The 13133-nt window shown below is 42.4% G+C and overlaps 1 protein-coding gene across 6 annotated transcripts in view; it reads left to right on the top strand.

Moving 5' to 3' along the window:
- Positions 1-2815: 2815 nt before the first annotated feature.
- Positions 2816-13133, top strand: part of ablim1a (actin binding LIM protein 1a) — a 37016-nt gene continuing 26698 nt past the window's right edge. For 2 of the 6 annotated variants that reach the window (XR_009242244.1, XM_058651490.1), the window contains exon 1: positions 4407-4953. Coding sequence is in view for 3 of the 6 variants with exons in the window: in XM_058651490.1 (XP_058507473.1) it covers positions 4719-4953 (235 nt within the window). In the remaining 3 variants the exon portion in view is untranslated. Of the gene's footprint in view, positions 3012-4405; positions 4954-13133 lie in introns of those variants that run through there. The other 4 variants (XR_009242245.1, XM_058651491.1, XR_009242246.1 and 1 more) reach the window with 3 other exon arrangements.

Here is a 13133-nt window from a genome sequence, read left to right as displayed (position 1 = left end):
ATCCCTAATGGAAAAGCAAAAAAAACCAATACAATCGAGCCGAGCCATGCTTGAATTGTACATTGGAAAAGTGCCATAAGTCGCAGCCTTGGCCAGGACCGACACAACAGATATCTACACAGACTGCAGGTGGAACTTGTCTGTTCCAAGCTGGTGGACCATCACTACATTGACTGTGCTCTCAGGCAGAAGAGATAAAAACAGCCTCCAACTGTTCATGCTAGAGGTTTTGATCAGATTCTCTGACTGAGTGACTGAGATCTGGATAAAAGCAGAGAAGTTTCAACATTAACATAAACCCAGGGTTATTATATGATATCAAATCTGCAGCTGAATTCACGTTGATGGGTCTAATTCAGTCATTGGGTGATATTCCAACCTTACTGTATACAAAAATCTCTAGCTGTGCGGTACAGTAATGTCACCTCCAAGCTACAGTACAGCAAAATGGCTCTGAACTCCCTCCATCGCTGATGCAGCTCACCCTCTACATCCTCCTCATGGAGATCGATGGAGCTCAGAGCCCATGTGCCGTTTGACAGCCCTCCCTGTCTTAGATCTGATTAACATGCTTAAGCCCCTGCAAACAGCCCATCATTATTCATGAGAAGTAGTTACCCTATACACTACAGCTGTACCACTGCCAATTATCTCTTGTGGTTGGACAGATGTGAGGCTATTACATTATTAACACACATAAATCAGGCATCGTGATGCAAACATAAAGTTTTTTTTTGTCACAATATGTCACATTAAACACGTATTTGTCAGGGTTTCTGTGGGTAAACAACCCAGGATTATTTTAACCAAGGATGCACTGTGTATCTTTTTGTAGAAAACAGTTGTAAATTGAATTTGCATGACCCTACCAATATGTTCTGGACAATCATGTGGTCAAAAAGTTAACTGATAGAAAATGTTTTGACCTTAAATCAAACTTGTCATGAGTTGTGATGAGCTGCTGCTTGTTGTCGCCTATGTTTGTGAAGCTAACACTATTTGGATCTGTTGTTTTTTGGCCAAAACATGTATTTTGGAGTCATAATACTGGTCACAAGACAGTATTATGGGCATTGTTTTTTTCTTAAAGGTGCAATGCATAACATTTAGAGATTCTTGTTGTTGTTGATGTTATTATTCTGTCTCTGTGTGGGTTTCATGAACAGAATTAATGAAACAGTATTTGCATGCTGTGTCCTTCATCTGAAAATGGAGTCTGCCAGTGTCAAGCAATACTATCAGAGCATTTGTGTGTTTTCAGCAGCAGCGCAGGGGTGGATGGAGGCGTTTATTCTATCAAACTGCTGGATCAACTGTTTATCGGCTTCTGAAACCTAAAGCTCATCACTTCCTGTATGCAAATCTAGGGTTCATTAGCATTATGTGGAGTCACGGTTAGAGTGTAACAGACCTTTGTTTATATTGTAGCGCACTATAATTTAGTTTTTTGTTACAGTTTTTCTGTGGATTGACTAAAGTCAAAACTAATTTTTTGGTTTTGTTGTTGAATTATTGCGTATTTATTATGTACAATACAGTAGCACCCCCCTGCATATGGGAGTAAAACATTTGATTTTATCCCTCATATAAAAGCTCTCCCCTCTTAATGTAGATATACTGTACATATGTATGTGTGTGTGTGCGTGCGTGCGTGCGTGCGTGCGTGCGTGCCAGCCCCTTTTCCAATTGACCGGTGAGCATGAGCCATTACTGTGCTCTCAGACCTGCAGTCCCCCCACCCCCCACTCTTTTTATCAGCTCAGAGGCATCAGCTTTTACCTTGGTAGCCATGTCCTTCTATTAGTCACTCCTGACTTATAATACACCCTTGTGGGCATTCAACTCCATGTGAGCCTTTTAGTGTCATCATATTTCCTGTGATGTTTACTTTCGCCTAGAATCTCCACGAACATAAATGTATACAACCTTTATTATACTTAATATGTGGACAGAGCATCTATATCACATATTATTTGCACTTTCATTTCCACCTTTGAGCTGCTCAGTTTGAGGCAGCCACTAATGACCGTGTATCAGTGGGGTGCAGTGAACTGTTCAAGGTCACCCCGCGAGTGGCATTTGAGGGATGGTGTTTATCAAATTTTGACCGTACAATTTCCCCCCCTGGTCTGGGAAACCCTCCAAGCCTCGCCATTTATCATAATCTCCTCGTTTGTTTTATAGCTGGGGGTTTCGGCGCTTTTTTGGTTTGCTGTGTCAGTGGATTTATTGTTCGTCCTGGCCCGTGGTCTCCACTCCCCGGCAGAATCTTAAAACAACAGCAGAGGCCTCACATATGTGGGTCAGTGTTGGACGTTCCGGTGTCCACACGTCATTATATATGATTGGATGATTTTGGAGTCATTGTCATCGTACTAAAGTGTGCTGCGTTGGTGTATTTATTTATTTATAAGTTTCAGTCATGAGGAATTTGTTGAGATTTATCATCACAATATTCATCTATAAGTGCTTATCGTCACGTAACTTTCATTATGTTTATGGTTTTCTGTTTAACCCCCATCTTTAGAAATCTTATCTTAAAGTAATCATCACATATTATGGATGTGTTGTGTCTGGGGAATTTTTTTTTATATAGCATAACCTAGTAAACATACAGTTTTGCTCTGCCCCATCAATGTTTCACTTTTTTCCTTGATGCACCGCTCCATTCTGCAGTAACCTAATCTGATGCATCCTCCTTATCCAACCAGTGGAGAGGGCTGCTCGTGCTCCAGCAGCGCAACCCTCTGCATCAGCACTTTTCTCTCTGTATGTGTGTGTGTGTGTGTGTGTGTGTACTGTATGTCCTGTAGAAGGGTTGTTGTGCACGCGCATGCATGTGTCCTGGCAAAAGATTGAATAATTTATGAGCAGGGGAAGGAGTAAAAGTGCTACTGGACTGGACAGTGTGTGTGTAGAGATGGAGGAGAAGAATACGGCGAGGCAGCAGCCTGGTTATGATGGGATCTGCAACTACGCCCAAAAAATCACCTCCTGCTTCGGACTGGATGGTAAGAATGAGGAAACATGAAGAGGAGGAGGGGGTGTTTTTTCTTGTGCGGAGCGGGACAGACAGAGACAGATATGTGGGATGTAATTTTCCTGCGTTGTTAATTTGTCTGTGTGCAGAGGCAGCAGTCTTGTTTTGTGTGCATGTGTGGTTCGGTGTGCAGGAGTGTGGGTAGTTATGTGACATTTGGAGGGCAGTGGCTTACTGCAGCAGAATAGCATGTCCTTATGTGCTCTCAGGTCCGTGTGTCTGCATGCGTGAGAGTAAGAGTGGTCGTCTACTGGCTTACTATCTGTTCTTTGAGAATAAAAAAATGGTGCTTGTTCGGTGAAAGTAAATTAGGTCAAACGAGTTAAGTCCCTGATGTAGATGTTCAGCCGAGCGGCGTCTGCACAGCCTGTCAAACAAAGAGGAATCTGAAGTGTAGCTTGAGCCCAACATCTCCATACAATAATGGTCTTTTGTGCTATGCTGTTGTTTGCTAGGCTGTTCATCACATCTATGTGGTTTGTTGGGAGAAAGAAGATAACTATGATTAGACTTTTTTTGTTTTGATTAATATATCACATATCATGGAAGAATTTTCAGTCATTAATCTGTGTATGTGCAAGAGCTGGCAACGTCTTGGTGGTGTGGTCATGTTCTCACAAAACTATAATGTTCATGGCTGTTTTTAAAACATATCAACATTGCAAAGTGGGGTTATATTGTTTTTCAGTTTGTTGATAGGCTCCTTCTTAACTTTTCACCCCACACTGAATTCTAATTTCCAAGGAACGTAAATGCATCATTGAGTGCCCATACAAATGAAACTGCTGGTTGATGGTTATATGGAGTTGGTCTCTTAAGACGACATTCTGGAAGTTTCTGCAGAAACAAATCCAACCCAGTATTAGAAGATTAAATGGACAACGTGCCTTTTTTTTTACTGAGTTACATATTCCAAAATCCTATTGCCTTATCCAGCGATTCATGATGCAATGCCTTATCTACCCCGATGCTGATGTAGTTACACCATCTTTTATTTTAAAGGATCCTAATAAAACAGTGGGGTTGTGCATTGTTGGCAGCTGAAATGACCTTGCTGTTACTGACCTTGTAAAGAACTGGCAGACTTCCAAAGTAATTTACCCTAAAAGCAATTTTGTCCCTAATGGATATCTGGATTAAAGCTGTGTGTTACTATCGTCACATGCATTAAGGGAAACTGTAGCTCTACGTAGTTTCATATTCACAACAGTGATGTGAACGTACAGGAGTCTCACAAGGTATAGAGACTCCCAGTGTATGCTTGGCCAACCTGATGTGGAGCTAACTCCACCCAGAAGATAATCATGGGCTGGACGTCAGCTCTAAGCTGCTTAAGGCACCGGGATGGTTGTGCAGAAGACACTAAAAGTGTAAGCTTCTTTCCATGTTTACATGTTTGGCGTCTCCACAGTGGCTCTCCATTTTCATCTGTACATCTGGTGTCACAGGCGAAGGAATCTTAACAGGAGGAGTTTCCACCAAAGGCTTCTCCAGATATTTCCATAATGTAATGCTGAGCTTCTGTGAAGTTTCCCATCAAGTTCTGGCTCTTTCGTGCCTCATCCTTCATGTTCAAAGACAACTGGACTTTAGAGCTTATCAGAGCCCGACCCTGGACGACACATACTTGCTGTCCATCACGCTGCTCTGTGGGAGAGTGTAAAGGGAGCTGGACACCATGCCGACTCTACCCAATCTGAACAGCCTGGGCAAGCTGTGCAGCTCCAGCCACAGTCAGAATGTCGACCGTGTGCAGGTGAAACGCAGGAGCTCGGTCAAGCGCATGTCCATCATAGAGGATGGGCATGTGGCTGAGGTCCTGTACCTTATTCCAAAGCAGTACGTGGAGCAGATGCCCTACCTCAACCCAAATGACTTTTATCTAAGCGAGAAGCTGACTGAATTCAATGCAGGTAGGACAGGAGAGAAGATGTGCTTAAATCTTTATTTACAGCCGTCCTCTCTAGCTTTGGCTGACTTTTTCAGTCAGCTCGAGAAATTCAATATGGCTATTAAAATGGAAGTACATCGCTCTGTGTTTAGAGACCATTAATTGGCATTTAATGCTACTTTTAATGAAGTTATGTTACATTTTGTTATAGCGTTCCATTTTGTCCCGCTTCACCAGTTGTTTTTCTAACACTACAAGAGTCTGTTGTTTGGGTTTTGTGTGCTTCTATGCTTTCCATTCTGACAATGAGAAGGTGTCTGAAAGTGAATTGATTACTTCAATTACTTCATTTTATTTAAATGCCAGTGAGTGATTACACCCCTTAAAGCATTGTTTCATCTGACCTGTGTGTATATTGCGTATAATATGTGGGGAAGCTCCTGTGAAAGTTACGCAACCGGAACTCCCAATGCCAAAAAGTCCTGGAACAAATGTCGAAAATATTCTAATCACATCCTCTCCATAGTTATGTAATGCAAATCCATATTCAAAGGCAAACGTGCTTGATGCTGCCAAACAGCAGTACATGTGGTAGGGACTTTAGCGGCTTACAACATGATTATAACATGGACATGAGGATAAATTGAGATTCCCTGATGTTATGTATTCCTTGACTGAATGCCAGGCAGACACCGTAGTAAAATCATTATTGCGTTGTTGTATTGTGTTGTTTGCGAACCAGCATCAGCCCCAGGTCATCAATGATCACAGAAGTCACAGTTGATCACAGCCACTTCCTATGCTCAGTGACCGCTGCCTTGACAGAGACTCGACCTTTTTGAGACACAGTGTCTGTTCTCAAGTGAGTTTGCAACACTTTCAAATTCACAAAGAAACCCCAGTCATCACTGTATTGACCTTTGACTTTTTTTTTTCTGACATCTGTCTCTCTTGAAGCTTAAACCCTGTGTACAACGTTTCCATACTGGAAACAGTGCTATATCTCTTCCCCAGCTGAGTGGCACTGATTCTGCTGAAGTGATCCAGAGGTCACTAAGTATTTGATGATTCCTTAAGGAGACTTTTCACACATATCATACATATTGTGTAAAATTGACTTCCACAGGATTGCTGTTCAAAGGCTTTTGTAGCCCATTTTAAGATAGAAACAAGCTGGTGACGTTCTTGTCATTATCCAGAGACAGAAAGGCAGTTCTGCACCACCTGTTCATCATGAGAGTTCAATCCATCTTGGTTATTAACTCCCATGTAAAGTTAAATGTCACTAGTGTATATGATGTGTAGCTACAAGTGTCAACACATGCATAGTCTTTCAGTTCCAAATGTAATCCTATGCACAGTTTAGACCGTGCACTGTGGTTTGAATGTTTTGCTGGTGTGTATTGGATGCACATGCTCTCTGATAACCGTGTTTAATCTGCACTAATATTAAGGGCTGTGCCGTCTTCAGTGACCTCTTCAGGTTATTAATGGACAGTCAAACACAGACCATCCATAGGTGAGCCAAATACAGTAGAAACCTTTCATCCACGGATAATAGGCTTTGTGAGTCAGGAATTGCTCTTGGCAGGCCTTGTGTGGCATGACTGTCCAGCAGCTCCCACAGAGACTATTAAAGCAGGCGAGATAACAATAGGTCCATTACACACAGTAACTGTACATATTTGTGAGGCATTTAGCATTTAGTAACCGCATAGTAAAACTCTGATTTCTTACATGGTTTGACCTTGCCAGTATTTGGAAAAGAACAGGTCTTCAGACTTTCAGTCATCACACACTCATTATATACTTTCCTCCCATCATAATAAAAAAGGGTGGAGTGCTGGAGAAACTATTTTTACCATTCGCCTCACTGGCATGTCTCCATTAGAAGAAAACGCCCCTGTGGGAACTGCACGCTGATGGGTGTATCCAGCAGGTGGCACAGTTGACGCTGCAGTGGATGAATGCCTCCTGAATGCATAATCAGCTGCCTTGTCTCAGCAATTACGGAGGTGGTGCTGATGCGAAACTATCCCTCGACCCTTTAGCACGGTACACACTGATCAGTAACTGTGTGGTCACTAATATCTGCTGATGTCACATGGCTGATTAACTCTTGGTCATTCATAGAACTGTTCAAAAACATGAAATATTAAGCCTTTTTTTGAGGTGAAAATCATCATACTTTGATCATATAGTGAAAGAAAGAGCTTTATTAACACATTTTATTGTATTTTGGGTCATTGTGCCACATTTTTGTGTAAATATTTCCATAAACGTACAGTAAGTGTGCAGATGGAGGAGTTGTAGCATGCAGTTTCACATTAGCATATTGGAAAAACACAAAGTGCAGACAAAAGTGATTTCCAACCATTCATACCGCCATTCTAGAGTCATATAAGAGCTGGTGTGTTCACCAGGGTCAACCAGGAACACCCTCCCCGTGCTTTCTGTAATTGGATTCCAGACGATCCAATAAAGATATTAATACAAAGCTCATTCTGGAAGTGGTGCGGTTATTAGTAACTTAGCCTGACACAAAATGTGAGGTTTCACTGCATGATGATCAGGTCAGTGTTGATTAAGTGTGACTAGATGACCTTTAATTTCCATGATTTTTAATGGTTAATATTCTCAAATAGTGTTTTTTTTATTAGCATTTTTGTGGATAATGTGTTTGTCATTTATATCATTTATATAATATATATGTGTATACTAATAGTAATTAAATACTGTGTTTAATATGTAATTTATATAATTTTAATAATTAAATTTGCTCCCATAACCATCAAATATATTTGAAAATAAAATGCCCAACTAATAAATGCATCGAAAATAAACTACAAAATACTGCAGCCACACCATGTATCAATATAAAATATTGTATTTGTCCAAGTAGTTGGCATGAAACATAATGACATAGCAATAACAGCCCATGGCAGAGTGGAGGCTAATTTGGCTTGTAGTGGAGGGTTGCTGGTTCAAATCCCCGCCAGGTTAAGGGTATGATACAACTTTCAAATGTGATCCTTTGATCCTTTGATCCTTTGATGAAAAATGATATCAATGCCCATGCAGTCACATTTTTTTATACATTTGTTATAAGTCTTTAAAGTAGGAAGATTACTGCACGAGAAATTATTCCCTGGTACCACAGTTCCTGGTATTATGTGGTGAAAACATGCTTATTGAATTCCACCTACTGCCCTGTCACAAAGTCTTATGACAAACTGATGTGAGGACAAGATGTTCAAACAGTTACTGAATACTTTAAGAATTTAGAACTATTCATACGCAATGATTTCTGCACTTCATGGGGTTGAGTTAGTGAGAAGATTTGTAAAAGAAAATAAATTATTATCAGTATCTTCATTTTTGACAACCATAGTACACAGTATATAAGGTGGTACTTTAAGTGTGACAGTGATGTTTAACAGCAGGAGACGTGGTGTCCTCTCCCTGCATTATTTTTGTCAGTAATGGGGTCTGTGTTGGTTTGGGTTTACTGTTTTTGGTGAAGCATAGGCAGCAGCAGTAGCAGCAGCAGCAGCAGCAGCAGCAGCCACCTGGTTGCTGCAATGAGGAGGCGGCTCACACAACAGAGGGGCTGAGAGCGGGACTAGGAGGAGAATAGGAGGAAGGAGGAGGAACAGGAGGAGGAGGATCAGGCAGAGTAGAAGGAGGAGGAGAGGGATGGGAGGAAAACGGGCAGATGGGAGGTAAAGCCCACACTGTAGCGGTGTTTTCAGGAAGAGTCTATAGCAGCAGATATACCTCTCCCTCTCTCTCTCTCTCTCTCTCCTTCTGTGTGTGTGTGTGTGTGTGTGTGTGTCAGCAGCTGTCTTGACTTAAAGGAAGACTAGCAGCTCCTGTGTTGCTAGTGACTGATTCCTTGAGCCTTTTCTGGTACAGATTTACCTGGATTCCAATGGTCATGGTCAAAGAAAAAGGTATTTCAGTGGTGATGATTATGGAGCATGTCTGTGTGTGTTTATGTGTCTTCATAGGATTTGTTTTGCCTGTCGTGTTGATGACTGCTGTACTGTGTGAGGATGTGAGGATGTGCAGCATGCCCATTTGGATCTGCACCGCCGCTGTGTCTGTTTCAGTCTGACTGAATCCTCAGCGCCTGATTTGATTGTTCGTGTGCATATACATGATACAGTGATGGGGATCTGGACATGGTGCTGCCCGGAAGAATGAAAACGTATTTTCTCTCCATTAACTATGTGACCAAGCTACGCCCTTCTCGACACACAGCAGCTGATGCTTGAGTTGGAGTCAGCTTAATTTGGCAGCGTCAGGCTTTATGTAAATGTGTGTTTGAACAAAGCATCCGGCTTGTTGTGCAGGAGCTCAATGTAAATGTGAAATGTTCAGCTCCACGAGTTCTTGTAAAATGGAGGCTGAATAAAAAGGTGACACACGGGGAGGAAAAGTGGAGCACAAATGTAGGGATCTACACTGCGCAGAGCTGTGCACTCTCTGTCCCTCTCTCTCTCTCCCTTTCACTCTGTCTGCAGCCGTTGCCGTGGCGACCATCTAAAAGGTATACTCCATTGTTGTCAGCTGTGTGCCTTGTTTATAGTGTCCTGTTAACAGAACGAGATGATTGTCTCTCCACCTTTAACTGGGGTCACGCAGCTGCGTGGGATGAATTAGGTGAACTGAGGGAGCACAGTCCATAGATATTAACATTCCCAGCCATTTACTTAACTATGTGAGGTCGACCATTGTTTGTCAGTATGACTCACAGCACAGTGATGCAAATGCAGTTCTGCATTAGATAAATAATAAAGGAAAAAAAATGAAAGGAAAATAATGTCCTAAGCAATAATCATTCTCTGCCAACTTGGTACAAAAAATGAAATAGATTTTGTTAGGAGCTGGAGGTGAGGTACCCCCCGAATCTATAAGTCACTATTATAGGAGATATGATTATATTGACTCAAGTCTCTTAGTGGGTTCTTAAATTAACCAGCGTGAAATGTCAGCGCCGTGTTTTACTGGATGTTTCATGGTTTCATTTTGTAGCTTGTGGAGAAAAAGTTTGTCTTCTTGGTGTGGGCATGTGATATTTTTGTGTTTTGTCTGAAAATGTGTTCACTGCATCACTGCACGCTTAGACAAATATGAACTTGTAGGTTTGTTGACGAATCTGACTCTGGTTTAGAGGCGGTGACCAGCTCTGGAGCTGTTCTCTTGATGTGGATTCGACAGGCCACAAAGTAAAGGCCTTTGCAATCACGTTCCCGTGTTGGCAGAACACCCGTAACCTCTGGCTGCCACATGTTCATCTTTGACAATCCCTCTCTGAAAGTTTTCTGTCTTATTTAACCCGCTACCGCGCCTACCGACTCGTGGGACTGTCAGTGGCAGGAGGCTTGTTTGGGTTTATTGTTCAGGTTGGCATCTGGAGGCCTCTGGTTTCCATTCCTATAAACAGAACGCTTTGCAGATGCTTTTGCAAACTTTAGATTTCATTGTGTATCCTTCAAGGATCTCATTATGCAACCTGTCTGAGGCCAGGTGGGCTCGGTACCATCAGGATGCACAGCTGACCAAATAATGAATTACACTGTGTGCTCAGGAAGATGAATTATGATAACAGGGTTGCAGTGTTAGCGTTTTGTGTGCGTGCGTATGTGCAGGCAGTTGTCCTATTTCCAAAGCCAAGAATACCCTCAAAATAGTTTGTAATTTATTACGGGCAAGTGCACCAAAGGTAGTCTGATCTTCTTTACCTTCATCTACTCAAGCTTCTAAGAATTACAACTCTTTGATTCATACACTTTCCCTCTTTCTCACATCCTGTGCATTTATACAACTCTTTAATTCATACACTTTCCTCCTCGTCATGTTGCTTGCACTGAACTGTGTTCGAGGCTCTGCTGACAGGGAAATTAGATCTTCATCACATCTGCATATGTCGTCTACCTTGTGGCAAGAAATGCCAACTCCCAGAAGTCCCTGCATTCACAATCTGAGCATTTTTTTTATTTATTTTTTTTTAACTTTAAAGCTGGTGTCATGTGCCTCTGCCTCCCGTGATCTCACAGAGTGCTGCAGACAAACTGCAGTGGTGCCTCATCTTTGAAGCTTGCCACTGTCTAACCCTGAAAGAGGAGCTAAACCCCTTTCACAGACATCATTGTGAAGCACACCCTCATAGACACACAGTGTCTATACAGCTGGCATCACAGGACCACAACATACACATGAGATAAGTGGTCGGCCTCACTGACCTAAGACAACATGGGAGACATGAGAATCACATTAAAGAAACACACAGGGAAGTTTTGAACGTATTCATCATTTTCACAGGACATTTCACACAGGAGTGTGGATCTGTCATTCCGGGTCAAAGAGTCGAGGCCTTCATCAGCTTCTGCAGTTCAAGAAGGACTGAAAGTCTCTTTTTTCATTGTTCATATTGCCATTGTTGTGTACCTGACCAACGACTAATGCTCTGCACTGCAGTGTCTAACCGTTCACTGTCGATCATTATTTGAAACCCAGGTCCCCGAGGATTAGTCATTCTAGGTTGGGGGCCCTGGTGGGGGGCCCTGGTGGCTGCCAGCAGAGTCCCCCCTGCAATTTGTGCCCGTGTTTGAAGTGCTTTGTTTGGGACGCTGGTGGTGGAGTTTAGGGGTGGGGAGGTGGAGAATACCACCATAAATATTCATGAAGGGGAGGGTTAAGAGTTTCTTGTTATGTCTGAAAGATGAAGAGCCTCACAACCCCCCTCACAAGCCCCCCAATACACACTCACACACCAATTAGATTTTTGGATTTTATGGTGGGCATCTTTTATGCCCTTTGGAGATCTGAAAATGAAATTGAAACTGAATTGTGTGTGTTGGTGTGTCTGGCTTAACACTGACCTTGTCAGGACCAGTAGTCCTCCTGGAGGTCAAAACCTGGTCCAAAAGAGGCAGAACTTCATCCCTGAGGAACTAGTTAAGGCAAGGCTTTGCTTTGTGTAGGCTGTCCAAATGAATGGAAATCAATGCAGTGTATCGTCACAGTACCTTTAAAAGGATAGCTGTGCGAACCTGTGTGTGTGTGTGTGTTAAAGGGAACTGTATTGATTTCCATTCATCCAACATATCAGCATTTCAAATCTTAGCCCTAAACTTAACCAGTTTCCACAGGAATGGGGTTTTGCCTAATTAGGACCTGGTTTTGGTCTCACAGAGATCTACTGGTCCTGACAAGGTCAGTTCATGCTGGGAAAGGACCTACTCACACATGCACGCGTTGGCACACATTCTCTGTCTGTACTGGAAACACTACTGTCTGTGGATGTTACCGTAACAAAGGCAAAAACGACTGAATATTTCATAAGATCCCTCCTTCTTCTCCCAGGGCTTTTCCAAACTGCTTTTAGTTGTATATTCCTTTAGGTTCAATGAAGGGAATAAAGTTGGAAGCTCCCTCAGCAAATCCTGCATTCTCTGTCAATAACCCCGCCCTTTTTTTTATTATTTACCATTGAGGCCATGACACGTGTTATAAATGGAAATCTGTCCTTAGGGACCGACTTCCTTTACCTCCAGAGGATCATCTGCAGCCTTTATTATCACCAATACAGCTTTGGGTGGTGGGTGGGGGTGGAGAGAGTGCACTCCCCCCCTTTCCTTTGCGCTTCGCTTGAGGATGGTCTGCTGGTTATTGTTCCCTCAGCACCATGGCTTTGTGTGCGTGTGTGTGTGTGTTCCAGGTATTACTCATGTTGTGGGGACCTAAATCTATTTACACAATCAAAAGTTCGTAGACAACATAAATGATTACATTTTAAGGTGCAGACATGTTGTATGGTTAGGCCAGTAGTCGTTATGAATAAGTTTAGTGTAAGTCTCCAGGAAATTAATGTAAGTCAGTGTAATGTCACACACTTTGTGTGTGTGTGTGTGAGTGTGTGTGTGTGTGTGTGTGTGTGTGTGTGTATACATGCTGTGTGTGTGTTCATTGTGTGTTTAGGCTCATATCAGTCACTTTATCCCCCGGTGAGGAGGCAGGACAGACCACTCTGTCAGCACAGCCCCAACACATTCAGCCTAGAATGAGGAATGTGTGCAGCAGTCGGGGGAAAAAAAACAACCTCTACTACTGTTTATTTCACCGTTAAGTTGCTCTGTGCTGAGGTTGCTTTTTGTGCTTACTTATTTATAGTGTTATATAATAGCCACATTCCAG

Source organism: Solea solea, chromosome 15, assembly GCF_958295425.1.
Source record: "Solea solea chromosome 15, fSolSol10.1, whole genome shotgun sequence".
Lineage (NCBI taxonomy): Eukaryota > Metazoa > Chordata > Actinopteri > Pleuronectiformes > Soleidae > Solea > Solea solea.
The sequence above is the reverse complement of the archived record's forward strand: the minus strand, read 5'-3'. Positions and strand labels throughout refer to the sequence as shown.